The sequence below is a fragment of the Lonchura striata genome, chromosome 3, assembly GCF_046129695.1.
Source record: "Lonchura striata isolate bLonStr1 chromosome 3, bLonStr1.mat, whole genome shotgun sequence".
Classification (NCBI taxonomy): Eukaryota; Metazoa; Chordata; class Aves; order Passeriformes; family Estrildidae; genus Lonchura; species Lonchura striata.
The window spans coordinates 45,637,336-45,663,213 of NC_134605.1; the positions used below are offsets into that span (position 1 = coordinate 45,637,336).

At 41.0% G+C, this 25,878-nt stretch overlaps 1 protein-coding gene across 1 annotated transcript; it reads left to right on the plus strand.

Moving 5' to 3' along the window:
• The first annotated feature begins 334 nt into the window (after positions 1-334).
• GPR137B (G protein-coupled receptor 137B) lies at positions 335-25,848 on the plus strand. Its single transcript, XM_077782120.1, has 7 exons — positions 335-906; positions 9,478-9,527; positions 14,357-14,579; positions 18,353-18,506; positions 20,439-20,563; positions 23,315-23,439; positions 24,996-25,848. Exons 1-7 carry the CDS (start codon positions 538-540, stop codon positions 25,105-25,107), a joined length of 1,158 nt encoding a protein of 385 aa, XP_077638246.1. The 5' UTR covers positions 335-537; the 3' UTR covers positions 25,108-25,848.
• The last annotated feature ends 30 nt before the right edge of the window (positions 25,849-25,878 follow it).

Below are 25,878 nucleotides of genomic sequence, written 5' to 3' on the forward strand. Positions count from 1 at the left end.
CTGTTGCAGCTTAATACAGCAGTTTGAATTTTAGGAGTACTTGAAGGTGTTTAAAATGATTTCTAACAAAATGCAGCTAAATTAAGTACTTGTTAGACAGGATACAAGAAAAACAATCCTACAAAGATATTATGTGTCTGCCACTGGGAAAGTGTCAGGTACTTGCTTCTTGTAGAAAATAGAACATTACTTAAGGAAGTTAAAATCCAGCTAATTCTCCTTTGGAAAAAAATTAGCAGTAAACCGTTAAGGGGCTGGTGGATTTCTTTGTTTCTTAAGGATGGTAAAGATTTGTGCAGAGACATCAGCAAAGAGCAGCTTTCTGAGCTGTTCCCTGCCAATTGCTGACAAAGGCAGTCCTAATGAATCATTCTGAATTGTGATCATGTGCTACCAGCCCACAGTGAGCTGCCAAAGAGGAAGTGCAGCTTGTTTTCTTTCATTTTCTTGATTCCTATGCTGTAGGAAGATGAAAGGAGAAGGAGGAGGCAACAGCGGCAGCCAAACTTAAATAATTCTGACGATTCCCGATATCAAATGGAGGCCCCTGAGTGGGACCCACTGAAAAATGACACCCTTCCGCCGACCCTGACGCCAGCTGTCCCTCCGTATGTGAAGCTGGGCCTGACCATTGTATATACTATTTTTTATTCACTGCTTTTTGTGTTCATCTACGTCCAGCTCTGGCTGGTCCTTCACTACAGGCACAAGAGGTTCAGTTACCAAACTGTCTTTCTGTTTCTGTGCCTGTTTTGGGCCTCTCTTAGGACAGTGCTCTTTTCGTTTTACTTCAAAGACTTTGTCACAGCAAATTCTCTCAGCCCCTTCATCTTCTGGCTTCTCTATTGCTTCCCAGTCTGCCTCCAGTTTTTCACCCTGACCCTGATGAATCTTTACTTCACACAGGTAAGCAACAGATATTTAGATGATTAAATCTAGCTGAATGGTAAAGCCTTATTATGTGAGCATCATGAGAAAAATGTAATTTACAAATGTACCTTGGCAATGAAAAAAGCAAATTTCAGTTGTTTATTTGGGTGTTTTAACTTCTGGTCTATATGCAAGTGATCAGTGTTACAATGAAACCAGAGCCTGAAGTGATCACTGTGAGAATATCAATTAACATGGCTACTGACTATAAAAATAATTGAAAGTTTGGAGAAAAAATGTTTAGAAGAGCTTGGAATTTGGACACCCAGAATTTCATTTTATTATTATGTCCTATTATTGTTATTGGACTTTAAAAACCTCCTGGCTTACCAGACTTGATCTCTGTGTGCAGTCAGAATTGTAATGTCTGATTTTGCCAGCAACGAACCCCCAGTCCCAGTTTTTTCTTAAGCTGGTTGACGTTTCTCAGTGAGGTTTCTATTATGTGTATAACAATTGAAACTGTTGATGGAGTTCTACTGTGGGCCCAAATTCCTGTAAGGATCTGTATTACTAACAGCTCTGACTCTGTTCAATAAGTGTTAAGTGTTGTGCACAGATACACCCTCTATTTCAAGGACACTGATGTAAAGGTAAATTAGCTGTATATTGGAGTAAAGGAAATAGTATCTCCATTTCAGGAAGAGGTCTTTAGAGTGTATCTGTGCCATGGACATCTAAGAAGCCAGATGAGTTAAGCTGCACAGGGCTCCAGGTTGCTGCAGCTAGAATTGCTTGGAAATATTTATGGTGAGCATGGGTATCTTGCACTTGGCTGAAGGATGGGATACTGGCATGCTGAGACAAAGAAAGGCTGCTAGGCTTGCCTAAGATCTCACAGGAAACTTGCAGGAGGGCAGAGACTGAATTGTTTACCTCCTCAATCCCACTGTAGTGCCTGGAGCAGGATGCCAAGACTGCACTCATGTGGCCCTGATCAAAGTCCACTTTCCCAGTGCAGGAGCAATTGGTCAGGAGAGCCTCAGCTAGCCCTGGAGCACACCAGACAGTGCTCAGGATGCTTTGGGTGTTGCTGTGTGCCCTACTTGGAGGCAGCTCAGTGCCTGGGGCTGGTGCTTCTGTAGTCCCCATGGTGTTTAACAGTGCTCTGTAGTGATGACAGGCCTTATAAATTCTGAACAGCCTGACTGAAGACATCAAACTGCATGCAAGAGCTGCTATCCTAGAGGCTAGAAAAGCAGCAATGACAGCTGTAAGGAGATCACTTGAGTTGTAGAGGGTATCAAATATTTAGAACCACATACCCTGTTTTGTGCTTAGGTTAGGTTTCATGGATTCAGTGTCTGAAATGACTGCTAACTCACCCTGCTCCACTCCCTGGTACTTGTGAGATATATTAAGGGATTACAGGAACCTTTCATCTGAATACTACTCAAATCTAGGTCGGGCATGTGGTGACCTACACTTTATCCCAGAGCTATTGTGAGAGTCATTTGATAACTGTGCAGCTTCCCAGGGTCAAATGTCCATCAGTACACAGTCCACCCCATCACAGTGCTGGGACTGTCACAGCCTGGGGTCAGACTCTTTCCTCATACCTGCATGTGGGGCTGCTGTGGAAGTCTGGAGGCAGAATGCAGCATCCTGGCTCTTGGCCAAGAGAAGCCTGGGCTGGAGCGAGCATGGGGGGGCATAGCAGTCTGTGCTGTAGTGTCAGCACTCAGGAGGCTTAGTGCTGCAGGTAACATTCCTTTTGTCTGAGGAAGATCTGAAAAGACAGCACACAGAATGCACACGTATGTCCTTTTCACTTATTTTTAGCATTATTGTTTGGTAGCGTGCAGGAAGTACAAGTCAGTGGTTGGAAACAGAAAAAATGCTAAGGCTGTTGGTTCTGCCTTTGAGACAGAATTCCTGCTTTGTCATCCTGAGTTCTCCTGAACTTCCTCTGAGCCCCTCCAAAAAAGAGTGGAATAGTTACCTGTCTTGAAGAGCTGCTGTGAGGCTTTTGAACCAATATTTGCAAGGGACTTTCAGAGTTTGTGATGTGCGTCATAATCTTTAAATACCTTGGGCCACTGTAGACAGACTTAAGAATAGTATTGTTTGCTCTAGAGCTAGTTGCAGTCAGTGAAATTTAATCTCAAATATCTCCCCAGCTGAAAAAAAAGGTTTAAAAAATACAAGCACAGCCATTCTACGAATGTATGACAGAATAAGTGCATATATTTTTAATTCACTGTTATTAATTTTTTACTTCTAACCATTAAAAGGTGGTTTGGCTTGAAATTCAGCATCTTGTATGTAATGTACATCTAGCTTTCCACAGTAGGCAAGCAAGAACTAGTGTGAAAGGGGTGGAGAGAGAAAATTTTGTTTTCAGTAATGGCTTAAAACTTCACAGACCTGTTTAGAAACAACTTTTATCCTTTTATTCTCCAGAAGACAGACAAGAAGGGTCTGCAGCTGTGTCTCATTGCATGAAACCCCTGCTATTTCACTGGTGCTTAGCTAGAGGGAAAGAAGTGATCTGTATGGGTACAGAGCACTGGAAGAGATCCTGTGGGTCTCTGGAATTTGCAGGCTTTTATTATCTTCTGTACGGCGCCCACCATTCCTAAATGTGGCACTGCTAGGAAAACTTTTAAATGTAGATGTGAGAGGAAAAAAAGTGGTTAAAAAATATTGCAAATCCTCGTGGTAAAACAAAAAACCTCATTTGGCAAGTGCCCAAGGGCATTTTTTGAATAACAAGCACCTTTGAACTTGACAGAAAGTTAGCCACAACTATTCTCTTTTTTAATAGGTATCCCAAAGCCATAGGGAATTTCAGCTGTGTTTTATGTGTAGCAAGACAAATAAGCCCTGATGACATCAGCACAGCAGAGTTTTGTCCCCAGACTTGAGCATCAGCAGCTGCAGCAGAAGAACCTCTAATGTGTTGGGGCAGATTTAAAGCAGAGGAACTATGAACAAAAGAGAAGTTAGAATCAAAATAGTTTTGACTCAGAACAGGATCTTTGGCTTAAGAGCCAAGTTCAGGGTCCTTTGATACAGCTGTAATGCCCTACTTATAGCAAGTAGAAAGGGTGCTGCAGACAAGGCTTAGAGAATATTAGTTACTCTCAGAGACCCCATACTGGAGAAAATAGATATAATTTTTATTTGAATAAGTAAATGTATTAGGATTTATTAATTCTATGTCTGTATTCATTCCCTTCTAAAGAAAAATAATATGATCTACCCTCTCAGGAGGGGGTGCCCTCTGCCTACTTGGAAATCATTAAAATAATTCTCAAATGAGGATGAGATCCAGTGTCACTTTTGTAAAAGAGTAGTACAACACCAGCATGTAACAGCATTGTTCCAAGACTGATCCACCAGATAGGGAGCCAAAGTGCATTTCCACCTCCAGAGACCAAAAATCCCATACAGATATTTGCCTCACACATTCAGCTTTCAGTGTTTTATTTTCGGATAAATAACATATTTTCCACTTTAAAGGGAAATAAGTGGAGGATCCCAAGAGAGGCATCCCAGGCTAATGAAGAAAGTGAGGATTTCAGGATTTGGGTACTCTTTTATTTATGTCCTGCTCTCTCAAATCTTCCCTGTCCCTGACAAGGGGACACTGAGATGAGTCCTCAGGCTTTACAGTTAGTGTTGTGGGTCAAAGAGTAAAGAGGCTCTGGGAAATAAAATAAGTTGCCTTTTCCCGTGCATTTAACGGGTGGGCAGAGAAAGACTTGCTTCACTTTGTGCTGTTTGCTCAGGCTTTACATTTCTCTGGGGAACAGAACATAAATGAAGCAGGAGAGAGGCTAGGATGGAGGGTTACAGGCTCAAAGTCAGGGCCAAAGATCATGAGCTATAAATTCCCTGAAAATCCCAGGCCTCCCTTGTGGCCAGGCAAAGAAACAGTTGGGTGGGCTCTAGGTTTTGTCATTAGGTTGGGAACTTCTCCAGGATCAAGAGAAAGTAGTGCTGAGCTAAAGAGCTGTGAGACAGTATGGGTGGAGAAAGCTGGTAGCAGATTTTACCTCTCCTTCCTCCTCCCTAATCATCTTCCCTTTTCTTTGGCATTTGGATTGAGAAACTTACCCTGCCTCCCAGGCAGTGCTGATAAAATCGGGGACTTTCAAATGAAGAGAAGTTGTACAAAGTAAGACAGTTTTGAGGGGAGCTGGCCATGCCTGGCAGGGCAAGGTAAAAACAGCACAAGGCTTTCAGAAAGTTTTCATGTATTTCAGTGGAACCAGAGTAAATGGTAGCTCTGGGAGGAGAATTAAGAAAATTTCCCATTCTCTAATTACTGATGATAGCATTTCAAAAGTTCTCACCAATGAGAGAACAGAGAGGGCTTTTTATTTTGGAGAATTTTTATCATAAATTAATAAATTATATATTACAAAGCTTATTAATAATTTAAAACAAGCTTTAGATATATATAGAACTACACAGGAGTCTAATTACATATGGTAAAGCACTGGGAAATATGTTTGCTGTAAAATGTTGCCCTTACTATTGTATCTACAGAAGACAAATAGCATTTACAGATTGGCTGGCTGTCAGCATCTGACATGAAGGATGAGGTCATTTGACTTAGAAAATAATTTGATAGGAAAGCTACTCTTGAAAGTTTACTGTGGCTGTCAGCCCCCACAATCATCCCTGTCCTTTTAGGACTATTTTTACCAATATGTGGAAGACTGAGTGTGGTACTGGGTCACATTGCTCATGTCTGTAGGCCTTACAGGCTGTGTAGAATTTAGAGAGTAGAGGGAAAACTTGCCCGATTTGGGAAATCTGATCCAAATAAAAGAATGAACATGGAAGAAAGAGAGAAAGGGGAAGGTGGGCCTAGGACTGAAAGATACACAGCTGAAGAAAGATACATGTGCTGCTGATGAGATTGTGGCATTATTTTCAGGTTTCAAAGGGAAGTTTGCATGGAGTATGACAGAGGAAGAGAGGGACTGTCATGAAAGGAACTGGGAAGGAAAAGTGCATTCTATGGTTCTAATAGGGTTTTTGAAGTGAGAAGTGGTAAATAAAGCTGAATTTCATTCCTGTGCAGAGGGCCAACTTGAGACATATGGCAGTATTTACCACAAATCTGAAGCTTTTTGGTAACCTGAACTGTAGCTCCTGTAAAAGTGAATTGATCAGCTAGCACAAGAGGTACAACAGGGGTTTGTGCCAGTCATCACTTCAGCTAAATCAGAGCATGGACACAAAAATTGCTCCAGGGAGATTTTTTTCTTTTGCTTTGGGAATATCTGTCTTGGCTTTGACAGCTGTTTCACTGTTACTTATAGAGCCAAAGTGGTTCCTGATCAGCTGGAACCCCCATCAGCTACAACAGCCTGGCCCTGTCTGCCTGCTCTGCTGCCCAGCAGCTCTCCGGAGCTGTCTGCAGCCAAGCTGCTGATGGGTCCCATGCCATACACACTCTTGGGGCCTGGTAAAATGTCTCTAAGGTCAGCTGTTTACATCAGTTCCTGCAATGGGAATTTCCTCTGGCTGTGTGAAGAGATTTTTGGAGTCCTTTTAAACTGCTGCAATTTTATATGCCAGACATATACCTCAGGGGAGTGGAGGAGGGGGTGTGAGAATCTCATTTGAGGTTTCCAACCCTTTGGCAGAAACAGAGAGTCAAAACAGGATATTTCTCCTTCAAAGAACAAGCAGAAGGGGAAATACTTTTAAGACTAAAAAGTAACCATTTAAACATAAGAAAATTAGCAAGGACTTTCACTGTGTTTTCCATGTTCATCTTGGGCCTCTCTGAAAGATCTTTTTAAAACAGCCTGCTCTCTGTTTGCTGTTTAGTCTATTCTTAGGAATAATCTGGTTTGCTCTGGTTTGCTGGAAGACTTGCTTAGATGACTCAGATATTGACTGGAAGCTTTCTCAACACTGCTGCGAGGAGGGGCCATTGAGCAATCAGACTCTTGAGCTAAATGCTAAAAGCAAAATGCTGCACCCACGTATGTAAGGTATATTGAGATCAGCTCCTGTCATCCTTACTCCCACTGAACCACTGAACAACCCTTTATTTCATGACAATCCCATTGCTTCCAGCAGGGCTACTCATAAACTAAAGCCCCGTAAGTGTTTCATCAAAAATGGCACAATCTGGCTGCCTAGCAGTGAATTAAGTGTATCTTACATTCTATATAGCATCTTTTTCTCGCTCTTTCTTCTTTTTCTTTTTTTTTTTTTTTTTTTTTGATACAGTATTTATTTTCTGTCTTGATGATCATTTTGCTCTGAAAATTTCAGAATATGTATCCCCTGGGACAGGTTCACCAAATGCAGAACCACAGTAACAGCTGTTCTGGTGATCTTGAATCTGGAGATCCTGTTGGATCTGCAGCAGCAGGATCACATTTAGTTTTACCTAAGTTATCCATGGAGATTTTTGATTCTGCTTGGCAGTGGTCTTGGGTTGGTTTATGTGACAGTACTTTGTGACTTAAGAGGGATGATTAGATAATTTTTGGGGAACCACTGGAGATGATATTTAGGAATTTGATATTTGCTAGGTTTTGTGAAACCAGGAAAAACTCGTTGCCCACTGGAAATTGCTTGACTTGTGAAGTTCTTTGCAGAGGCTCTGAACTCTTCTCTTCAGTGGAGCTCCTGAAAGGTGTCAGAATTAATGGTACAATGTGTGTAAGTGCTACTCGGAGTAGGTGAGGACTGTGCAATGACCCTAGAGATAAGGATTACTAGTTTAGTTTCATTGAGGTCAGGAATCTGCTTCCTCCCTTCCTTCCAGAATAAGCAGAGTAGGCAATAAATCTTGTACAAAAAGTATCTGGGAAGTATCTTGGACCTCATCCCTTCTCTGAAGGTGACAGCTACTCTCTATGCACAGCAGAAATGCAGAGCATTTGCAAGCCCCTTGTACCTTTCCTTTCAAAAAGCAAGTAAATAAAACAACCTAAATCTTCTTCCTGAACTCCTGTGAAATTTCATGATCCAGGAATTTGGAGAATGAATCACAAAACTCTTCAATAAGTGATACCATCAGAGATGCTATCTATTTGCAAACAGTATCAATGGTTGCAGAATATTTTTACAGATTTTTTTTTCCCCCAAGTTTTCAATTTTTATTCTCAGTTTGCTGAAAAACTCAGTGTTCTCTGCTGCTTCAGCTACTGCTAAGCAAGCTGATGTATCACAAAAATAATTTCCATGTCAAGGCAGCTGTTTATGGTGAATAGGAGTTAAATGACAAGTTGTTCCAGGAGATCTGGAACAAGTTGAGCCTGATTTTCTCCAGATCTATGCCTTATAATTGACTTTCAGTTGTTCCCATAACTGAAGAATTTCTTACAATATTTTGCTATGCAGACTCTCTTCTATTGGGTGATGTGTAGAATCATTATGTAGGCTTCTCCTCACAGAGGACATATATTAGATACCTTTTTAGAGTTCATTTTTTCCTTTGAGTCATTAATTTTTAGGAAGGTGATAAAAAACCATGTCTTTGATACTTCAAACATTTTTCCCATCAGTTTTCTGAAGTATTTTAAGATTAGTAAAGGCCAGATAAAGAGGCTGACAGGCGGACACATGTCTACAGTCACATTGTGATCATTTAAGTCCCATTTCCTTGGGAAAGCATAATATCATAGCAAATATTATGCAAACATTACTAAAGGGCATGCAAAACCAAGGTAAATGGATAAGATAGCATAACTTGAGGAGAAAATGACTGGGAAACAACCCAGAATAAGTCATACATCATGAGGTTTTTATAATACTTGTAACTAGTGTGCTTTGTTGTTTCATTTGGAAACTAAGTTTGTTTGGAGACAATGTTAGCTTATAAAAAAGCCATGATAGTTTCAAGTGATTTTTTTTAAATAAATAAGATACAACAAAATATGGTAATATATTTTTGTATAATTTCTGATGGTGGTTAAACAACTGTGACTGATGACACCCATATTACAGAATACTTGTCAGTATTTTATCTTTTCTGGCACAGCAAGCTAACTGGTGGGCCTGAGCTATCTCTCTGTAAAAGCACATATTGTTGTACAGTGAAGAGACAGCCAGCAAAAGCCAAACAATACCTCAAAGTAAAATAATGGGTTTGGCTCTCAATGGCATCTTTTTGGCAATGCAACATGAATGTGAAAGTATATATCTAATTTCAGGCCAGGGTATTATGATGGGTTCTTCATGGGAACATTTGGCCTGGCGTGAGCTTGTCTGTGTGAGAGACATATTGTCAGGTCATGTAAAAGCCTACAATAATTTCCCTCTATGGTTATGCTGGCATTGATCCTTTTATTAATACTGGTATAAAGGACCATATTCCTAAACCAGAGTAAGTGAAAATAATAATGTAGACAGCTTGTATACAAGTGCATCTGATCACCTGGTGAGTGGCTCTAGTACTTTGCTTAGAGCTTGCCTGCCATGGGTAAGCAATCCATGCAAATCCGTTATGTAATGAAACCTGTCATGACATATCTCGTGGCCTGTGAGACAGAATTGCTGTGACTCACAGTGTCTTTCTTTGCTGACATGTATGCTATGTTTGATGCAATATTTTTTGTTTTGCAGGTGATTTTCAAAGCTAAGTCAAAATATTCCCCAGAGCTACTGAAATACAGGTAAGAACTATACAAACATTCAATGTGGGAGGGAAGAGCAGCCGTGTTGTTTGAGAAACATATTTTCTAATTTGTGATGCTTATATTTCAGCTATTCATATTTGTATACCAGTGTTCTATGATGATGGTTCTGAAGCCACCTTCTTCCTATGACCTGTCCCAACACAGGGATCATTTTTAGACAGTCACATATTTCAAAAGCAAGTATTTAAAATGCGAGTGGAAAACACCCATATTAGGGATTTGTTCATTTGTTCTTAACATTTGTATTACTAGGTAAATTCAGATTCAGTGCTGAAGAAGTAGAGTGATGTTTTGGTTTTTTTGAAAGGAATGAGTGGGAGTGGGTATGTTTTAACCTGTGAGGTCAGTGTAATAGAAGACTTAAAAGTTTTGGGAAGATGATGGACAAGATGTGAAGGGAAAGAGCTAGGGAGAATGGATTCAATTTTGTGATGTGTTTGGGAGCTTACAGATAACTTCCCCTGACTCCACAGAGTTAAGGTTATGGTAGATTTTCATTTAGGTGGAGAGATTAATTTGGCATCTTGTTGTAGAGGAGAAGCTGTCAGGATGTATTTGAAAGAACCCCAAAGGGTAGTAATGTCCAGAAAGCTCAGGAAGAGCTCAATAAATTAATGTTCATTGTGACAGTGCTTAAAAGCCTCAGTTGGTCAATGCTGTATAGAAGGTGGAGAGAGAGAGATGTTGTCTCCATTCTAAAGAAACAATTTACAATATGAATTCAGGATAGGAAAACTGAATCATTTAAATGGCAATCTGACTTGCTTGCTGACTGTTAGGAGAACATAGTACTGTATCAACGGGGCAAATATTATCACTGTCCTTGCTCTAGAAATTTGTTATCCTACTGTTTTTTCATACAGCTTGTGGGGCAATCATCTTTACCAAGTGCTTTGGGAACCATATTTGGTATAAGGGCAGTACAGTGAGAGCAGGCTTGAGGTGGGCTGAGGAGGGCATGGGAAATGCAGAGTGTGGTGGCTGACTCAGGAATAAGGACTCCAGGTTGAACTGCAGCTTTGAACCTCCCTTTTGCACTCTGGCTCCTGTGGCAAAAAAATCCAGAAGTGTGGGCTGGCAGACAAGCAGAGCACACCCCAGGCAGGTTCCCCAGAGCAGATGTGCCTGCTCCTGATGGGGCACACAGGCAGGAGAGACAAAGACCACCTCCACAGGGTGGTGGAGGGCTGTCTTTGGACAGGTTCCTGCGTGGCTTTAGAGGTGAGAGCTAGAAGCTTTGAACCTCATCTGTTACTGATGCTTGTGGCAAGGCTTTATTCCCAAACGCTGCTTGAAAATGTCTTTCTTGAAGCACAGGGAGCTCGTGATACTTAGTCAATGCCTATGAAGTGACTGTATTAGCAACCTGCATGTAGCTCTTGGAGCATTTGTATTCCTAAATGCAAATATACTTCAGCTAGAATTACTCATGGACAGACTACCTTCCTCATGGACAGTACCATGTCCACCCCGACTCTTCTCCACTGGATTTCTAATGCAAATCACTCTTGGGTCTGGCCTAGACTTTTCTTTCTTGTTCAGCTCTGTTGGTAAGAGATTTCAGTCATATTTTATTTTAACATCTAGATCTCAGCATTGTGAGATTAACTAACCAGAGTGTGGTTAGTCTGTCTCAAAGGATTGTATTAATAAAGCTGACCTCGTTTCCTATCTTACACAGGGCAATTGAAGTGATGTAATATGTGCATAACTACAGACGAATTAATTGTAACAAGCTAGTGAAAGAACACAGACTTACATAGTGGCTTCAGTTGGAAAGGACCTTTAAAGATCATCTAATCCAACCCATGTCCCATGGGCAGGGGCATCTTTCATTAGATCAGGTTGTTCAGATCCTGAGGGAGAGGTAAATGATGGAAAATGCAAGGCCTACAGACAGGTCTGGAATCTGCACTTACTGAAGCTGATTTTTTCTTCATTACTGAATGTCCACCTTTTGATTTTTTTCCCCTCCATTTTTTCCCTCCCATTTTCTTTAATAAGTGTGAGACCTTATTGCCTGGTATTGCCATTTTTTGCTACAGATGATGGCAACATAAATGGGGCAACTGAGAGGCAGGACTTCTGTCTGTGTACTGACACAGGTCTCAAAAGTCAGAATCATTTCAGATACCAAAAAAAAAAAAAAAAAAAAAAAAAAAAAAAAAAAAAAAAAAAATCTAGAAATCCTATTTGGGATCCAGAATCTTAAGCAAACTTTATTCAGATCAGCCTTCATAATATTAGTACAAGAGCTCAAGGTGAAGCTTTTGCCAGCCCAATTTTCATATTTAAACAGTCCTTCTGCCATTCTCCCTGGACTTGGGGATTTCATATGTCACCAGGTTTGGATGAAGCTTACTGTGCTGTGTGTGCATGTCTTGTTACACACAAGACACAGACACTGCATACAAAATACAGTCATTTCAAACAGATTTTCTTGTTAAACAAGGCAAATCTCACTTCATTTATCTGAGGTTTTATTTTCAGTTCAAAGCAAAACTTATGAGTGCATTCAGCCTGACACAGAAAGAACAGAACAGCCTGGCATGTGTCTTCCCCAGTCAAACCAGATTACACAAGGCTCCTTTAAAAACTAGTCCCAAAGTGGGGATTAGGCACAATAGGCCTTTGAACTTTCACTTGTGCAATCTGGAAGCACCTCTCCTGCCCTGCTTTTCTGTTTTCTGTAAAACTCCATATGCTTCTTCATGCCTTGTAGGTGCTCTTGTAGTTGAATTGTAAAGATACTTTCTGTCTTTAATCTGCTGAGACCCTAAAACCCTTCCCTTAGAGGGACAGCCTGCATCTCTATCAGGGTTTTTCCATAAATTCAACAACAATGCTTCTATTGCATTGCAAATCAGGCAACCATTTCCTCAGCCACATCATGTTAATAAGGGGGCTGGAATATCATCATGTGAAGAGCTGCACAACTGACTGGCCATGACAGCTCACCCTGGCACATATGGGATTGTGTGGGCACAAGTGTGTGAAAGTGCCGGGATTTTTCTGTATTTTTTTGCTAAAGTCTGCAGAGGAGGAGCCTGGCCTGGAAGCCTCTCCGCCTCACTGGTTGCAAGCCAGCTTGATGCTGCATGCCAGCATGCAGGCTGTGCTGCAGCAGAAGCTTCTTCTGCCTAAGGTGAGCAAGAGCAGGGCATGCACTTACAGTCCCACAAGCAAGGCAGGTGGAAGAATATGCCCTTCCTCATAAGCCCCCACAAGGGGACTAGAGATTGGATTTGGGAGGGGAGGGGAAAGGAAGGGAGACACGTGACCACTATATAAAGACTTCTGAGATACTAATAAAAGCTGTAAATGTACCACCATTACAGAGGAAACTGTGCAAGAGAGGAGCTTCAGGAGTGCAGTGCTTCCAGCATTAGACTATGAGGTTTAAAGGAACTACCTCCAGCTGCTTATCCTAGAAACAGAGCCCTGCCCTGGGAAGTTAAGAATGAGCACAATCTTCCTGCTGAGAGGGAATTTCCGTGCCTGGCAAGGAAAAAACAGCATCCTTGCTCACTGCCAGATATAGCTGGAAAGAAAGGCATTGATTCACAAGCTTTTAGGCTTTCAGTTCTCCCTGGAACACAGTTAAAATATCTCAGAGGTGTATCTCCTCCTTTCCTGTCCTCTGAAATGAAGCCAGCTGTGCTTCAGCTTTGTAGCTGCATTGATGCTAACCCAAAAGAATATGAATGTGTGAAAGGAAAAAGTCCCCACTGGGTAAAGTATTGTTAAACAATTGGAACCGGAATCCTCAGGGACAGTCTGTATGTTTGTTGTCAGCCAAATTCAAAGTTCCCAACAGGCATGAAAAGCTGTGGCCAAAACCTCTTGTTTAGTGACTGCAGATTATGAATCTTATCAGTAATTTCCTTGGTCAGCAATGATAATGAACTAAGCAAATTCTTGAAATAGAAACATGTGCTTTTTTTTTTTTTTAATGGAAAGTCCCACATGTTTGTGTAGGCATAAGGAGGAATTACAAGCAGTAATAAATTAAAAATTACATACCATGTAATACCTTGATTACATGGTATGCTTATATTGTAGGTATGAGTGCTGGCTAGGCTGGAAAAGAGCCATATGGATAAAAACCATCCAACTCCTGGGCTTCTGTCTGCCACATTTTGGCTCGAGGTCTACTTCTGTGGTTGTGTAAACACACCTTTTTCCTGGTCTAGACAGCAAGATGCCAACCCAGAATCAATATGCATAGTTAAATTTCTTGATGTTTCTTTCAAGAGGTTGACCATGACCAAATTGTTTAGGAAAAGAAACAGAGATGGAAGCTAGGGAACCTGGAGATTTTTTCCTGCTGTTAGACACTTCCCTAATTTGATATCTGATGACAAACATTAACAGTCAGTGATGCTTTTAGTGGTGGTATATTAAAACCAGGGTCAAAACCAATCCATTCCAGGCAGAGGTTTTATCTGGGAGTGAGTAGGCAGAGGGTTTGTGCTGTGTATGAAGTGCACGATCGAAAAGTGTGGTTTAAAGTAGTTTTGAGAACTGTGCTTTTCAATTTCTGCTGCAGTCTTCCATGTTTTGCTGCTTGATATTAGTTTCTTTACTTACAGCTTGTTGTGTAACTGTAAAAACAGGTTTGAAATGTGCTAGGTTAATCTCTTCAGCAATCTGGAGCACTTTGATTTTGGCTCAGGCAGCTGGTTACTCTGTCAGCTGTGGCAGCCCAACACAGGCATATTACATTTCCCAGAGTGCAACTTCCATCTCATAATTGACACTTGCTGAACAATGTTGCTAAAACTGTTTTCTTCTCACTCTCCCAGGTTGCCCCTCTACCTGGCTTCTCTTTTCATAAGTCTCCTCTTCCTCTTGGTGAATTTAACCTGTGCAGTATTGGTGAGGACACAGAATTCAGAGAGAAAAATCATTGTCTCTGTCCGGGTGGCAATTAATGACACATTGTTTGTGCTGTGCGCTGTTTCACTCTCCATCTGCCTGTATAAGATCTCCAAGATGTCTTTAGCCAACATTTACTTGGAGTCCAAGGTAAGGTACATTTTCAGTTCTTTTCAAGTACCTTCTGAGATACAAGGGCAGTGCAAGGCAAAGCCAAAAAGCCTAGAGCTGGAGGCCTTAAATTTCACAGCCTGCACTTGGCTGGCCATCATGTTCAGTACATGAATTAAATATTAAATGGCAGCAAGAGAGCTTTTGGTTAAAACCAGTGATCCCAAATATGTGTTTTTGAGGCAGGTTTTGTGTAACTTTTTGGTTCCTTTCATCTATGTGAGAGAGACAGGCCAAGAGGGAAGCTGCTTTTCCCTGCCACAGGACCTTTTAAACCAGTGCAGGAGACTGGAAAGTCTGCATCTTATTCCCTCAGCTCACACACACTGCTTCCATGTCTGTGGCTGAGGGTCAGAGTTTCAAAGCACTGTGGCTGGCAGAGTAGACACAGCAGAAGGGCTAAAGTAGTCTCAGGGGAAGTCACCAAGCCACCATGCCCTGAATTCCTGGATTTCAGGAGTCTACCAGGGCTCCAGTGCTGCTCACTCACGCTGTTGGCTATTGGCCCTGCAGTTTTATTGACCCAGCTCCTCAGTCTGCCTTCCCCAGTGAGCATAAGTGAAGAGGACCTCAAGGAGTATTTTAAAAAGCCTGCTGAAAACAAGCTTGCCTGCCTTCCCACAGAATAACATTGGTTTAGTGAACAGCCAGGCTCTGAAAATACCAGTGCAGTCAATGCCTCTGAATTCCAGCTTATAACAGCCTGGAAACACCACTATTCACCAGGCCATAACCTACAGCCATGACAGGAGTGAGCCAAGACACTGCAGCTACTCAGGAATTGAAGCCAGATCCATAGCAGGCAGTGGTGAAAGCTGTGGCAATACCAGCAAGCAGGAAATACTTTGAAGAGGAAATGTTTGCTAGGCACTTCTCTGTTCTCCTTCAATACTAACAAGTCAGTGGTGCTGCCATGGAAACCGAGAGGGAGAGAGCAGAGAGAAGCTGCTGACTGGCACATACCATACCCCAGCTCAGTGGCATTTACAGATTGCAGATAGCAGAAGCAAAGGGCAGAACGGGGTTGGTATTTCCCTGTATAGATTTCCCTACATTGCTGTCATTCTTTAACAGTTAATAGTTAAATGTGTAGAGATTTAACAAACTTCATCCCACCAAATGCAAAAAAGCAGATAGAAGTGTCCTGGTTTTGCTTCCATACACTTCAAATGCTTCAAATACACTTAGTGGGTTAGTGAAGGGAGAAGGCAGCAGTGAAAATAAATCCAGAGAAATTGTTTTTCAGTCATAGGCCCCTGCAGAAAAGAAGGGGAGCCCCAAGGTGGTAGGGTGTCCCACCACAGAACTGGCCCAAGTCAGGACCTAAGGGCAGGGCTGTGCACCTCCTTGGTGCTGGCACAGCCCTGGCACAGAGCACCACGATGGTTCCCCATGCCAGCTCATGGAGACGAATGTGTTCTCACAAGTGGTCAGGAGATATATGCCAGCAAATGGGAGATGCAAATAAAAGGCTGCCAGTACTGCTGCGTACCTACATGCACCACAGAGCATGCATTATCTCCAACCCTATTTCTGTCATATCACAGCAGAGAATGGATTTTTCTTCTCTAGATAGTTTTTTGGCATAACAATAGCAGATAAACCAGGATGTTTTATTCACTGCTAGTTGCAGTCATCTGGACCCCTAAAGTATATGCAGTCAAACTCAACTGGAAGTCCTCAGAGGAGCTCCTGTTTCAGGTCAGCAGAAAAGAGGAGCAAATGGCTCTTTAACTCCCATTTCCACATTCAAACTTCCATCACCTGAGTGCTCTGTCCTTTCCTGTCTGCAGTAAAGAATCTGTTAGAGATTCTTTGGGTTTTGTGAAATAGTTTGGAGTAAAGAAAATTTGGTTTCCTGCAGAAGGAGAAAACAGAACAAAACCAAAACCAAACTAAAACAGAACCAAAACTTCCTTTAGGTTAACACTGATTTGTTACAGAGATTTATGCCCCTGTGATTTGCAGCACCAGATAAACTTTTCTTACTAATAAAAATAATCCATTGCCAGTGCCCTTTGGTCAGCAAATGACAGGCTTGGAAGAAACAAAACTGAGTTGTGTTTTTAAATCTTCTATTCAGCCCTGAACTTTTAGTTGTTGTGCAGCATGGCCAGATTTGATTAAACAGGAAATATACTTATTTCATCTGATTAAGTAAATGTAAAAGAGGATTCTGTGATAAGGTTTTCTAAATAGAAGTTGAACCTTAAATTTTTAAAGGATTTGTTGTGGCAACAGCACTATGTTATTGGTTAAACTGATAACTCAAGATTTAACTGTCTTCTGCAAATATAAGAGCTTTTGAAAGCCCTGTTTCATTATTTATAGATACAAAATATATTCACTGATTTTATAATAAACACTGCATGCTTATGTGATACCACCCAGCTCCTTGACCACTGAATGTGTCCAAAGATATAAATCTAACAATATTTCTTTAAAGAACATCCTATAGAGTAATAGGAAACACTTTTTAACCCTTTTCCCTAGCTAAGTTGTAATGTATTAAGTCTTTTAAAACACATTCTCATTATTTATAGGAATATATATAAGAATATGCAAATGTAAAAGGGGACATTCATATTTCTCTGTCTGGCTTATCTTCAGCATGCTGCTACCTTAAACAGTTAACTTAGTCAGTGATTTGACAAGCTGAAGGATTTTGATTTATAGGCCACTTCTATGTTGCAGTACTGAAATGAGATGATCTTCAGACAAGGGACCCAGAGAAAGCAGTGGTGTGGGTCTCTGCCAGGAGAGGCAGAGGGCAGGCCTAGAGAAGCAAATTACTGCAAGGCAAATTACCTCTAAATGCACACAGCACTTTAACCCATCTTTCCTCCTCTGGCTATGCAAAGCACTATTCCAGAGCCAACTACAAAGATTTTACTTTGAGTTCCTTTCAAAGCCAGTCCCATTTTTGTACATATGCCTGCCTCTCTGATCAGACTCATGCAGATCCCTGCAGCTATGGCTCCTGGATTCCTTCCTTCCGTGCTTCCTTCCTGCTGCAGCTCCTGTCCTGGTGTCTCAGCCCCTACAGTCACCCTGCCCACTTGACATAGTGGTCAGGTATTTACTCCTCTCACTGGATCAGGCACTTTCTCCTGCTTTGTCCAATTTTCTCTCTTGGGCTTAGGAACTGTTGCAATTTCATACTTGCAGTCTCATTTCTCCTCTTGTGCCCAAGCTGTCCTGCCATGGTCCCTCTGCCCATAGGCTGTGCTTCCACTTTGTCTCCTCTGTGTTGACATTAGCTAAGGCAGGATGTTCTGTTCCTGTCTGTGCTGTTTTTAAGTGCTGACTGTTATGACCTGCTCTGTACTTGTGAAATTGGTGCAAAGCAAGCAGTTGTAAAAAGATGCAAGGTTGCATCATGCTAGTCAGCATCTGATACAGGATGCTCTGCAGCTAATGCAGAGCTGAAGGCTGAATTCTGTCGCTCCACCTCACACCAAGTGTGGGTCTTGGGTGTTTTCTCTGCTCTGAAAATAGCACTTGTTCAATAAAATGTAAAAATTAGTCACAGCCCATCTTGGTAAAGGCTGGAACTGCTACCATTGCCTGGAAACCACTGTGCTGATAAAATACAGGAATATACATAAAATAGGCCAACACTGGCCAAAGAAGGAAAGACAAAAATTCAATCACATGACACAGAGTATCATGACAACTCTCAAAGTCCATGCAAAGCAAAGTTGTTCTCAGCTTCCCTTATGAATAACAACCTGTGCTTAAATCTCTTCCAGGGCTCATCTGTCTGTCAGGTGACAAGCATAGGAGTGACTGTTATACTACTTTATACCTCACGAGCCTGTTACAACTTGTTCATCTTATCGTTTTCCCAAACCAAGAAAGTCAACTCTTTTGATTATGATTGGTACAACGTGTCAGATCAGGCAAGTATGAAAATATTGGTTAATGAGAAAACCTCATTCTCTAGCTGATGATTGACTTCCTAAATGCTATCACAAGAGGAATAATTATATTCAAACCCTATTTTTTTTTCTTTTTTTTAATGCACTAAGATTGTTTTGCTCCAGGAATACAAATTTCTGATAATTTGGGGCATAAGGATAAAAACTTCAGTTCTGTGCTGAAAAAAAATAGTAACCACAAGACAAATAATTTTTAAAAATCAATCTTTTATTTACCTTGACTTTATTGTCAAAATAAAAAGTACCTTTTCTTAAAACAGGCAGGTATTTTGCCATTATGAACAATGTATTTTACTTAAAGAAGCAGAAAAATAGTACTTGATTCCACTGAAATTCTCAGTTCTAAGACATCATAACATCTTCCCCTGCTATCCTGGGCCATGGGGTTATTTACTTTAATTCTGGAATTAGCATGATAATTTCTGTTGTTTGAGAATAAGGCTATGACTTTTCCCAACCTTTAATTGCAATTGACAATTTACACCAAAAACTAACAGTAATGAAAACTCTAAAGGAAATAGCAAGGGATTCTTTGTTGAATTCTAATAAATTTCAGCATCTAGCTCCTTTCTTTTCTTTGAAGAATGTATTTAAGTCCCAGTATTTTTCCAGCTCTGGCCTGGGTCTGGATCATGAGCATCTTTTTTTTGGCCTCAAAATCCCATGTCTCCCCTGCAATCTGCAAGCACCTGCAGACCCAAAGCAGCATTCCCAGCCATGTAAGGACCTTGTATTGCCCAGGTGACCAAGCAAACCTGCAGCCATTAACAAATTTCTGTTGAGTAGTAGGTAAAACTCTAATTAAGAAGTAGGTAAATAGTACGATATGATTGCCCTGAGGGCCTTGTTATGAGTTAGTTGAGTAGGGTCTGTCAAGAGACCTTTAATCAACCCTGCTGCAGTGCAGAGAAGAAGACTGCAGGTGTTGCCAGTGGAATTAGAGCACACAGATTTAGGCAAAAGGGCACTGGGCTCTGACTTTCTCCTGAATCAAATTATTTCACTCTTGTTTCCTGAGGAGTTGTTGCTGCTTTTGCTGATCCCTTGCAGGGGGACAACTTGTGCTCTGACTCCTACAGTCTGGAGTAACAGGGGCTGGTATGGTCCTGTTTGCCCTCTGGAGGCAGAGGTTTTTCACTGGGAGCTCACTGGAATGTTTTTTAGCCCCCGAATTATTACTACATTTTTGTAACATCTATTCTGGCTTATGACATTAGGGTTGCATGGATTTGGGGGTTAGTTATTTGAACTACATGTAAAGGGCCTGGAACTAAAAGGTGGGGTACTCAATTTGGTAACAGACTCAAAAGACACTTTTAAAATTACAGCCCAATAAATGTACTGTAGTATTGCCTCAGGTCACCAATCAGAAACAGCCTTTTCTCTTCTGTGCAAAACATATGAAAGGTGAGGATTTGCCCTCTGTAGCTATGAGCAATGGTGGAGATCTAGAGAGAAGATCACAGCTAGTGCTGCAGTGCTAGCAAGGTTATTCAACCTTAGAATGTGCATCAATTTGAGCAGACACAAGGTATTTTCATTTTTAAAAGAAATGTCCTTGACTGTTGACTGTTCCTTTACAATTATTCCCAGCAGGAAAGGGACTGGAAATCTAGTTTTGCATTACCTGGATTTGATCACTTCATCAAGTGATTGCTTGCCAGGCTTTTAAGCTGGGAAGACCCCTGCATTAAACTGATATTTCTGAAGATAGCAGGAGGAGGAAAGGGAAATCATATACTCAAGATAACATATTGATTTTTTTAGTATGCCTTTAATCATTAGCCAGGTTGATCTGGCTCTACAGAATGGAATTTCTGGCATTGCCTCCTGCACCTTCAAATGAGCTGCCATCTTTATTTTCAAATGCTTTACTCTTTTACTTTTCAACAGGCAGATCTGAAATGCCAGCTGGGAGATGCAGGTTACATAGTGTTTGGAGTGATCCTTTTCATCTGGGAGCTCCTGCCTACTTCCTTGGTTGTGTATTTCTTCCGTGTCCGAAACCCTACAAAAGATCTAGTAAGTGGACTCTGTTGGTGTATTTGCTAGTGTAATGTCCAGGCAGGTCTGAAGGGCTCAGCTGCTGAGGGATCTTTTGCTTCTTTATATTCTGACTTCTCTTTTTCAATGGGTCCTCGGCAGAATAAAAGCAACCAAAACTTTTCACTTCTTTATGATAACTCCTCTTGAAAGAAACTCATCAGGTTTATCCAGAAAGAAAGGCCAGGTGTTTCTCAGGCAGTTTATCTTAAAAATCAGGAACTTTCTTAAGGGTAGGGACAACTTCCCTTTGAGATAATACAGCACTTTATTAGAATTGGAGGAAAAGGAGTTTGTTATCCAAACTTGGCATCTTTCATCACATAGCAGTGAAAATGGTTGTGTGCTAACAGGGTTGTGAAATAATAGATTGAATTTTTCCAAGTCAAAGACCAGTGGCCATAATAAGCACTTGCTGACTTGTTGGCTATTTCAGAAGACCAAAGTTTAAGATGTGAGTTGTAAGGAGAATTCCTGGTAAATGTCCTTAATATCTAGGTAGTTAATAGATAGAGAAGCATTTTTTAATAGCTGTAGGCAATGTCTCCAGGTTAACTGGTTGACAGGCACAGAGGAAATACCAGCCCTCACTAGGATTACTGAGGTAATGTCTGTTTCTGTAGGCCAAATGAAACCAAAGTTAATATTACTTAAAAGGGATGTAAATGGTAAATACACAAGTATTTACCATTCTCATTACCAAGAGAGAAGCAAAATAACAGAATAACTTTCTAGACAAGGTGATGGGTTTTATCCTCATATACAAATTTCAGAGACAATGATAAAGCCAAGATGAACAAGGAAGTAATACCTGACATTGGACTAAGAAACCCCATGGATTCCAGTGTCCATGACCAAAACTATCTCAGCCTCACTCCTACTTAGGAGTTAACCAGGACTAGTGCAAAGAAATGTTTTTATGTACCAGCCAGAGGTCCTGCTCGTCTAAAAAGTGACCACAGAGAGATCTCATTTCATTTAAAGTGGGCTTAGTAAGGCTAGACCTGATGGCCAAGTCTGGATAGTGTGGGGGAGGTTGACAGAGAATGAAAATAATGGAAGTGATTTAATAACTGATTTCGAAAAGCTGATCTCATGAAGCCTTGGAATCCTAACCAAACAAGAGCTCAAATGGAGTCAGACTGGCAGTATTCTCCCACAAGAGCATGGCAGTAACATGTATAACATATTTTTGCATTGTGATTTGCAGAAAGCTTTAAATCTCCATAAAGACACAATTCAGAAGAGGCAATCAGTGATATCACTTCTTTTATTAATACCTTTTTTAGGGTAAACATTATCTGTCATATAGGTTAGGTCATATATATTTTTTTTTTTCTCACATAGGACAATTATTTAGAGGAAGACCAGGAATAAGTAGAACTGAACAAAAAAGGAATAGACTGTAGCAAGAGAAAACTGAACTTCAGTGTAATGTTGCCACAAGAGGGAGACCAAGGGCCGCAGGATTTTAGGCTAATGCATTCAGTAGGCTGCTACTTGGCCAGAAAGCATGGGGTTAGAATTAAAGTTCTCTCCTTTAAATAAACAAAACCATAACAAGTCTGATTAGATAAAAATTAAAAATATTATTTATTTTTAATAAAGAATCCTGAGAAATAGTTATTTGGTTTCATGGTTCATTTGGGACTTCAGAATCAAAAAGTTTGAGTAGAGGCAGGCATCCTGCATTCAGCATTGCTCAAATATGAAACTCCTTTCCTCAAGTGATTATTGCCTGGAATGAGCTGCTGGCTCTGGTGCTGACACAGGGTTACATCACCATGTGGCCCTTTGCCTTGCCATACCTTTAACCAGACAAATGTTGGAAAAGGGGGGCATGACAGAATGCACTTAATCCTCCTTTCATCTTTGTCAAAGTTATTTAACACATAAAATGAAGGGGGAGATCAAACTTCTCTCCTTTTTAAGGCCAGAGAGAAGATGTCATCCTACTTATCCACAGGCACAGTGAGCCCCTCTTCCCTGGGAATGGGAGCAGTGGATCAGTGCTCAGCAGGTTCTTAGATGTCTACACTGTTTCTGGAATCAAAATGATTTCTTGCACCTTGTATGTTTTCTGTTTTGATTCACAGGGAAATACAGTGAAAATGCTTTGTAAATGAAAGAGTCATATGTCCCTGTTTGTCAAAGGACCTGACCTCAGGATTTGACCCTCACAGCACTATAGATTAGATACTGAAATTGCTTGGTGAGGGCCTAAGGGACTTTTCAGATGTGGGTTCACTAAGCAGGATGCCAAGCTTCAATATGATGAGTTTCTGTGGTAAGGGAGATAAGGCACCACGAGGGAGTGTTAGCAAAGTAGGAGTTAAAAATCAAATTTCTTTAGATGTTTCCTTCAGCTCCTTGGCTGCTTCCTACTGCTCGCTTCCTGTCAGGTGGCTAAAAGCATGGAGTGCCCTGGATGGACAGGAATTCAGCAGAAAGGTTGAATGCAGACTGGTGGCTTCAGAAGAAGGTCAGGTGTTAGCTAAGAAATAAGGACAAATAAAAGCTGTTGATATCAATATCACTATGCTGGTAGAGATGAACAATAAATGCAAAATTATTTCTGTTGTCTTCAGAAAAAGCAAAATTGCATGTTTTATTTTGGAAACCATGCAGCAAGTTGGCAGCAACTTCTGGAAGTCAGGCACCAGGCAATTGACAAACAGCTGTTTGATATATGTTGCAAATAAATACTGACTGAGGTTTCCTTTCCCTCAGGCCAATGCAGGAATGGTCCCAAGCCACGGCTTCAGTCCCAGGTCTTACTTCTTTGACAATCCCCGCAGATACGACAGTGACGATGATCTAGCCTGGAATATTGCACCACAGGGGCCACAGGGCAGGTGAGATACAAGAGTGAACTTATTGCTGCCTAAAACAGAAACTGGAGGAGGAGGAACTCTGACACACCACAGAAGATGGATGTGAATTGTCTAGCTGCAATTGCTGCATAAATCCCAGCAGGGTGAGGGGAAGCAAAAGGGGAAGCTGAGGTGGAAAGGCAGCACTGAGTGACTGGGGATCCAAGGGCCCCATAGACACTATAAAGACACAAGAATGAAAAATGTTACATAATTTAAGAATTGTACCAATGTACTGCTCATTGAAAAACTCAGGTCAGAACTTTGTTTCATCCTCTATTTCTTCCAAGAGTGGCTTCAGAAATTCCATTTACTCATTCAGGTGTGAGGGCAAGACTGCCTGGAAAAACAGCTCTCTCCCAACTCAGGCAGAGCAGGGAAAAGTTGGACAGCACAGGCAGCAGCTTGTGACAGTTGTAGCAAGAAGGCTTTCAACTTAGGTTGCCCTGTGACATGGCTAAGTATCTTGAGGGTGACCTGAAATGAAGGGAGCATCTGCTTTCCCACATGCTGAAAGCTTAGAAAAATCTACCAAACTGCTGAAATCCCACACAACCCAGAACTGGCACAAAAATTCTGTCTTCTCTGCACAGCTGTGTGGTTTCGGTAAGGATTCTGGTCCAGGAAGGAGCAGTTCACATGAGAAATGGTAGCACCCAATTCAGAGAAGGAAAGGCACTGACAGGACTCCATCCTGCCCTGAAAGGAATCTCAGTTGTGTTATCCCTTTGCTGTGGCTGTAGCTACACTATGACGTGAATTGATTAATGTAACCACTCAAGATGCTGGCTGAGTTGCCAATTGTAGTTAACATAACCCAGATTTAGTTCTTGTCACTCATTCAGGTGAGACAGTGGAGTGAGTCACTGTGAGCCCAGACCATGGCTCAGTAAAGTTGCACACTCACTATTTACAGTTACCAGTCATTCAATTCCTACATTAATTAGTTTTTCACATAGGAACTAAGCCCATGAAGGATGCTGGAGGTGGTTTTGAGCCAGCCTGGTATCCCATCCTAGAACCAGAGGCACCTTCTCTTCCATACTGAGCCATCAGGGAACCAGCCACACTGGTAACACATGCACAGCTCCCAGTGGAAGCCAAACCAGCCATATGCAGTGTCATGCTGCTCGTGGGAGAAAAGACAGCGTGGCAGAGCTGCAAACCATGTCCTGGGCTCTGGGACACAGACACGGGAGGTTTAGATCTCTGACAGGCCCTTGCAGAGACAGGACGTGGCAGGGATGAGCAGCACCATTTCTGGGATTTTCCAACACCTTCTGGAACAGCAAATCAGAAAAGGGAGGGTCTTTAGTGAACTAAGATAACCAGGATAATGATAATGAACACTTGGGCCAAAATAATTGATAGATCAGAAAAATAAGTAGCTGCCTGTACCCCTTGGGTTGGAGGTTTATTTTATTTTTGCACTTCAGCAGGAAAACAACCTCTACATGATTGCATTTTCCCTATGTTCTCTAACTAGGTGCTTAAAGAACCATTCTGCCAGTCACTAATTCTTCTATTTTCTTTCCAAGTTTCTCTCCAGACTATTATGACTGGAGCCATCAGAACAACAGCTTCATGGCTTACATAGGATCCCTCCAACAAGATCCAGCACTGGACACAGACCGGCCAAGCCCTATTTAACTTCAATCAACTACAGCATTCTAGGACATTCCAATATTAAAACCAATGTTACAAAAAAGCTTAGCAACTTTTCTTCACATTTTGGTTTTTAGAAATTTTCCTATGCACACATAAATGAAGAACCTTGCCATGAGCTTTTCATAGTTCAAGGAGAAGTATAAGCTAATGATTTAAACTTTGAAGACTGTTCCGATTAATACCTTGTTCTAAGCCATGGTATTTTGGCTTTGAATAGAGTTGTTAGAAGGTATAATTTAATCATTTTTATGCTCATTTTAAAAGAGCAGATTTCATGAAGTGAAATGGCATAATTATTTTCTAAGTATTTTTATTTTTACACTGTGTATTGTTAGAAATATATTATCATTATACTGTAAACACGTGAATAGATTTTTCAAATGCATGACAGTTGCAATTTTTATGTGCACATAAAAGCCTGTAAGAAAAAAATATCAACCTAATTAAATACTGTCTTTTCAAGTTATTGCTATGTTCTCAGAGTACAATTTACTCTTTGGATATCACTGCTTACTAAGTGTGGTGTGACAGTTGGAGGCTAGAAGTTATCTGTACCCTGTGTTCTTCTAAGAAATTAAGAAAAGTATATCTTCTCAGCAGCTTTAGGGACAGTCTCAAAAGAGTAGATATTGGCATCTGCTCCAACTGGAGCACTGTGAACTGCAAAACAAGCTGAAAATTTGTATGCTTGAAAAATTAAAGTTATGCAATTATACCCACCAATCAGATCTACATATATTATATTGAAGACTA